This window comes from Bactrocera neohumeralis, unplaced genomic scaffold (assembly GCF_024586455.1).
Source record: "Bactrocera neohumeralis isolate Rockhampton unplaced genomic scaffold, APGP_CSIRO_Bneo_wtdbg2-racon-allhic-juicebox.fasta_v2 ctg4883, whole genome shotgun sequence".
NCBI lineage: Eukaryota > Metazoa > Arthropoda > Insecta > Diptera > Tephritidae > Bactrocera > Bactrocera neohumeralis.
The window spans coordinates 1-7,362 of NW_026091860.1; the positions used below are offsets into that span (position 1 = coordinate 1).

General features: G+C 35.1%; 1 protein-coding gene across 1 annotated transcript; it reads right to left on the reverse strand.

Moving 5' to 3' along the window:
* Positions 1–1,831: 1,831 nt before the first annotated feature.
* On the reverse strand, positions 1,832–3,950 carry LOC126767236 (zinc finger MYM-type protein 1-like; the record flags this gene model as incomplete). Its single annotated transcript, XM_050484801.1, has 4 exons — positions 3,789–3,950; positions 3,026–3,715; positions 2,754–2,961; positions 1,832–2,694 (listed from the first exon to the last, which is right to left on the reverse strand). Coding segments are annotated over exons 1-4 (1,875 nt in total), but the record flags the coding sequence as incomplete, so codon positions are not given.
* Positions 3,951–7,362: the final 3,412 nt, after the last annotated feature.

Genomic DNA, 7,362 nt, shown 5'->3' on the forward strand with positions numbered 1-7,362 from the left:
TATAGCAACAAAATGCATTGAAAAAGAGAGGCAATGAGAGTATTAGTAATCCTCAGGAACTAGATTCAGAAGTAGAGAAGTTGAAAAAAATCTTAACCACAACTATCAATAAATTCACGTCGCTAACAGTTCTGAAAAATAGAAAGTCTCTTCCTTGGTGGAACAGTGAGCTCAAGAATTTGAGAACACAACTAAGGAAAGCTTTCAATGAGAGTTTTAGAACCAAAATCTGGCAGCCATATAAAGATATTAAGAAAGAATGCAAAAAAGCAGTTAGGAAAGCTAGAAACGTATCATGGCGATTTTCTGCACATCGATAGAAACTTGTAGAGAACCCGCATGGCTGAGCAAAATGCTACCCAAAGAGCATACAAAACCTGCCTACATTAGGGAGGAGGGATATGAGTGGACCTCCTCGGCAAAAGAGTCTCTGGAAGTACTTATTCCAACGCACTTCCCCGGGAGTCAGCAAACACCTTTAATGAGGGTTAAACCAGAACCACCGATAAACGCAGCTGATTATCGCAGCCAAATAACAGACAAAAGCAAAATCAAATATGCCATAAGTAGTTTTGCACCATTTAAAGTGGCAGCTCCTGTCGGGATCATGCTCACAATGCTGCAAAAACTGGTAGAACCAATGGTTTAAAGGCTTGAAGATATATGCAAAGCTAGCATTCAACTATCTTACATCCCAAGAAGTTGGAAAAGAATTAAAGTTGTGTTCCTTCCAAAATCAGGCAGAAGAACACACGATAATGCCAAGGATTTTAGACCTATAAGCCTTACATCCTTTATGTTGAAGGTACTAAAAAAGCTAATAGATTTATATGTAAGAACAATAATGGAGGAGAAGTCATCGAAGTCCCAACATGCGTACATAAAGGGCCGATCAACCGAAACTGCCCTTCACGAGGTGATAAATGTAATTGAAAAATCACTACACCACATACAATACACCATGGCTACTTTTCTAGACATAGAGGGCGCCTTTAATAACATGGAAGTAAATGCTATAACACTCACTCTATCCCCCACAGTTAAATACTTAGGGGTGGAGATTGACACCAAACTGTCCTGTAAAATAAATATAGAAAAAAGAATAAACAAAGCATACATGGCTTACTATACTTGTAAGAGAATCGTCAACAAGAATTTGGGGCCTCAAACCAAGTAGATATAATCATGTGGATGTATACGGCTGTCATAAGACCCATACTTACATATGGAGCTCTGGTATGGTAGCCAGCGCTAAACAAACAATACAACATTAAAAAATTAAATGGAATACAAAGACAATCAGATCATGCGATCAATGCAGTGGCGAACGCAGGAAAAAAATTTGGGGGGGGTTTTAGGTAAAAAGACAATGTTTCATTATTTTATTCACAAATTGAAGTCTAATCGTCTTTTATTTTGGGCCATGACATTTAAAATCTCTTCCTCCGTCACGTCTATATCTCTATGGATATTCAAGAGAGCCATTCCGTTCAGGCGTGCTTCTCCAGTTTTATTTCTTAAATATGTTTTGAGCCTGCGAAGTGAGGAAAACGAGCGTTCACTTGAAGCGACAGATATAGGAATTGTTGCTCCAATCTTTAAAAAACGATGCACTGTTTTGAAAATTTTTGCATCGCAACAATTCAACGCGTCTAAAAATGTTTTGGATCTCTTTGATTGATTTAACCAGTTCCTGAAAATATTATCAAAATTTTAGTTAGAGAATATAATCTGAAGAAAAGATTTTTAACCTTTTCCACATTCTAAATTCAGCAACGAAATCATCGGGATCTTCTACATCAGCGGACCATTGCTTTTCTAAAACACGAACAGTCTCCTGCGTCTCAATAACGTCCAGATTTACGCATTTATTTGGCAAAATGTTTTCAATTTTGGAAAGCAGCTCTCGATGTTTTAAAAATCGTTCATTGATTTGGTCCAAAAAATGATCTAAAAACGGTATGTAAATTGATCTGCGGTAATATTCTTCCGGTTCGCCTTCATAATTGTCGCGATTAGTTTGCCGTTTCGCCAAACGCGGAATTTTGATTTCTAAATCTAATTCTGCGGCTATTGTTTTAACTGATTCAAAAATTAGTTTAAACGATTGTTCAGAATCCTTACGCATTTCACTAATTTCAGCATACAAATTATTTGCATAAGCAACGCAGCTGCTCAAATCACAATCTATTTGCTGCAAACATAGGCTTATGTGTTTTGATAATGCAAAAATTGGCTTTAGTATCGCCATAGCAATCACAAATTGAGGTGATTGGATTGCAGTCAACAAAGCATGTGGCTTTGATAAATCACTTCTTAAATTTTCAATATCAAGCTCTTCCAACGCAGTACAGATCAATGGGAATAAATCGTTAAATAAAGAAAGAGATTCTAAATGCTCCACCCAACGTGTTTCGCAGAATTTAAGTAACCTCACTTGCTTTGAGTTTGGAAAGTATTCAAGAATAAGATTTTTGAGCAGTGTGCCTGCTTTAGTTGACATCCGAAAAAGATTTACGGTCTCTTTCATGGAACCAATACAATTTCTTATAGCAGGTATTTTGCAAGTCGTTCCGATGGCTAAATTTAAGCTGTGATTAGCACAGTGCACATAAAGAGCCGCTGGATATAAATTTTGGATGACACTAGCACAACCTTTGACATGTCCACTCATCGACCGCGCTCCGTCATAACCTTTAGAAAGAAAAAAGTATAATTTAATTGTCCCAAAAATAGAAGAGTTGAAAACTCACCTTGACCCCTTATGTGTGCAAAACTAAGTTTAAGTTCTTTTAATTTATCAATTAGCACATTCGCAAGACCGCTGCCAGTTGTATCCTCAACAGGAACAAAACATAAAAAGTCTTCTCTCAGTTTTTCCTCATTCTCAAAACGATCAACATACCGTATACAAATTGAAAATTGCTCAATGCCACTAACGTCCGTGGTTTCATCAGCAATTATTGCAAAGCATTGAGATTTATTAATACGGTTAATAATTTTTTTTTTGTATTATTTGTCCTGCTATTTCAATAATTTCATTTTGGATGCGCCAACTGAAATAATTAGCATTACGTGCTGCAGTTTGAACATGTTTTTTTAAATTTTCGTCGCCACTATCTATTGCTAAACGCAAAAGAGCCCTGAAGTTCCCGTCGTTTTCAGCAGGCATTTCTAAAGAAAGATTTCCTTCGTCACGATGGCCTCTTAACGCAAGCCCTTGCCTCCCGCAGATAAGCAAAACACGGATTATAGGATGTAATTTTGCTCGATTTTCAAGCTGTTGCTTTTTGCGGCCATGATCAATTTCTGTTAATATATTGTTTCTTTTATTTTCAAAAATCAGCTTGAAATTGGCTGCGTCTTCCACTGCTCTGCGGTGATAATCCTTCTGCTGATGTTCTTTGCATTTCTCAAGTGCTTTTTTCCAAGTTTTAAAAGCAGTTTGAACAAAAGCATTTGCCTTTTGTTGACTACCATTTCCAACGTTTTTCCGAACAAAAGCAACGCAATATAGACAGTAGGCACCATCTTGTCTAGGCGAATATACTAGCCATGGAAAAGACTTCAGCCACGACAACTGAAATTTTAAGTTTCGATCACCAGACGACGGAAAAATAAATGATAAATCAGGCTGCCACACATTCGTTAAAAGCTCATATGTCTGCTTTTCGTCAATTTTTTTGCAAAAATTAACGATATCGTTTGCAAACTCCTAAAATTAACGTGATATTTGTACATAGGTAAACGAAATATTTTTTTTATTGAAAATAAAAGTAAACACTTACTGCCACTCGGGTGACCTTAGGTGCAGCGTTTTCTTCATTAATTATAACGGGAGAATCACTTACGCGTTTTAAAACACTACTTTGAAAATATTTTTTAATCGAATTTTCACTCATTTTTACAACTTAGTACTTTCTTCAACGACCACTTTGTAATGACGCCAATTACTGTGTAGTACACATTGTGTACAATAAGCAAATACATTTCATTGACGCTACTGCGGTAACGGTACATTAACAGTCAAAAAATTCGTTTGTGAGGGAGAATCGACAGTTAAGAGAGAAATCAGAGAGCTTTTTCATCTCTGCTTACTGATGCTCAAAAGAGTTACAATGATTAATACGAATGCAAAATATAAGGAAAATGCAAAAACGGCACAAGAACAAAACACACGTACCCACATAATTCATTTGTTCTATTCTCATTCACGCTCTAATCATTAGTGACAAGTGTTGCCGCGAGCTAAAAAAAATAAGTATATGTTGCCAAGCAAAATAAGTATCAAAAGCACAACCGTTGTTTTAAAAATTTTCATTTGAAAAACAAATAATAAGTAAAGTTGTGTATCTAATTCAGACCAGTTTTTTCTGGTCGTTTTTATTAAAAATATAGACATTTTAGTTAAGACACTCAAGTATTTTTTTGCAAATAGCATAATTTTTTTTAATTTAAATTTATTTCACAACAGTTTGCTCATGGAACGAAAACTGAAAGTCATAATAAATGAATTTTTATTTTTCCTGTATTATGATTAACAATAAACTCTAAAAAAATAATAGAAACCTTATTGGTGACTTTTCAGTTCAGAACTAATTTTCAAAAGAAGTGCACTTTCGACTCGCAATTCCCCTTAAATCTAAAAAAATCCAGTTCAGCAGCCACAGAGTTATAAGGCAAACTCATTACTTTGAAGCAAATTAAAAAAATGTCTCTGTCCAGTTTATATTTTTCTGGGTTTTTTAATTGGCCTACATTCCCACAACTTTTTAATACTATCCAGATACAATAGCTTTGTTTTTAGTTTAACATTTTCATAGTTTCAAAAACTTAAATTCTATCAGCAGAAAAGTATCAAAATAGGCCGTTTGTGAACAAAAAGGTATCAAATCACAAAATTTAGAAAAAAAAGTACCAAAAAAGATACAATTGTATCAAAACGGCAACGCTGTTAGTGACTAATGTATTCATTTATTTTACATATTCATACATCGTCGGCAGAAAGATTGCTTTGAAAACAACAAATTACAATTTTTCAAATGACTATGTAGAATTAAATTCTATTATTTAAAAATTCAATTACTTTGGGGGGGGGGTTTTAACCCCCCAAACCCCCCCCCCCCCCCTGCGTTCGCCCCTGGATCAATGTGATCCTGCATCAACTACCAATAGACATTTTTATTCACAAAACAGCAGCTATTGCGGCGATAAAAATAAAAGAATTGGGAAGTTGGAATCAGCAGAACCACGGACATAGTGTAATCCTAAACAAGCTCAGCATTAGTAAATCAGACTACATTCTCCCAAACTCGATTTCAATAGACATTTCCAGGTGAGGATACCATCTACAGGAGAATGGAAAAGAGGTTCAATAGTAGAGGAGGATACCATCTCAGTCTATACCGACGGGTCCAAAATGGACTGCGGAGTAGGCACGGGTGTATTCTTCGCTGATATAGGCATATCTCTCTCTATACATCTACCGAACTCGGCTAGCATCTTCCATGCAGAAGAACTAGGCATAGAAAAAGCCTGCGAAGTTCTATTCGAAAACCACGGGAATATACATAAAGTTGACAACTGCAAGAGAGCACTAAGCGCAATAAAAGACAAGCTCCAGCTAAACTTGATCTGGGTTCCCGGCCACAGGAACATTTTCGGTAACGAAAACGCAGACGAGTTGACAAAGGCAGGAGCTTTCCTCAACGAATCCGAGGCGGAGATAATACCAAGTCCGCTAGGATCAATCAAAGGAGAGATCAATAGACAATTTCACCAAGTTGCAAATAACAGGTGGAAAAACATTACAAAATGCGTCATAATTGAACAATTATGGCCAACATATGACAGGAAAAGAACCAACGACTTGTTAAATAGGTCAAGGAAAAGTATCTTTAGAGTAACAGCTGCCACAACAGGGCACTGGCCATTTGGGGAACATGCGTCCAAAACGGGTATTGTCTACAACAACATCTGCCGAGGCTGCGAATAGCAGGGAACAAGGGAACAATTTTCCACTTTCTCTGTGAATGCCCACCCCTATCACAGATCCGACACAAAAGACTTGGAATCCATCAAGCACCAAACCTTGAATGGATTTCTACTAAAAGCATATCAGACATAAGTAGCTTCATCCAAACCTCAAAATGGTTTGAGAGAGAAGGTGAAACGTGATAGCAAATACAGAAGGTTCTGCGAATAGTGTATCAAAATGGCACATCAAGTGCTAATTGAGCCCGATAGACAACAGGGCTGCACCTACCTACCTATCTGTGCACACTCGATCAATAAAGTGAGGAACTGTATACCTGCGTTTTGTGTTCTGTTTATATAACTTGTAGTAATATTTATATTAACAATCCGTATTTATAAAATTGATTATTCCTTACATGCTATGTACATATATATGGTATTAATTAATTTTAACAATTAGTTTAAGTAAATATGAATTAACAATTAAATAAAAGAAATAAATTTAAAAAATACTGAATTTTATTTAAAAGAACTGAATTTTTTAAAAGTAACAACCCTACAAGACGGGTAATAGTTTAATAAGTGGTAATCGATAGGTTGTCAGTAATTAATGCCTTCGTTATATGTTAGGTTATTTTTGTTCTAGCCTCGGGAACAATGTAACTATTTATCTCTCTTTCACTACACGTCGGTGCGATTAGCTTACTCGCTCTCTATCATTGATTTTGCGCATCTGTTTGGTTAGCCATCTTTTAATGAAAATAGTTTGTTTGGTTATTGTTATGGCCACCTAGGAAACTGGTCGATACGTTATTTGTTTGGTTATTCATTGGTCACAGAAAACTGGTGCAACGGTCATCGCGACACTTGCTATGCGTTATTTGTTTCGTTATTAATTGGTCACCACTGCCTATCAGTCAACTTTTTCCTTATAAATAAAACAATTGAAATTTTTATTTTATTTCATTTCATTTAATTATTTTATGAAGTGTTGTGTCTTTCTATTTTTACAAATTTCCAATAATTATTTAGGGTTAGCTTTTAAAAATTACCATTTACATATCTAACCATATATATATTACAAACTTAATTTTCTTTTACAATCAACTTTTTGGCAACATTTATATATGGTATTTACTATATTTTGTTCGTAAAAAGCTTATACATATATGATTTATATTGTTATACTTCGTATAATTTATAATCTACTAATTCTAAATTTGTACATATAAATAAGCTAAATTAAAGATAACATTTTAAATTAATTAATTAAAAAAACGTAGTATTGAGTAATTTTAATATAATAATAGTGATTGGGTCCGGCTGGACCGAAATTCGCAAATATCTAAATTAATGGAAATAATTAAATTATTTTTTGTTTGTATT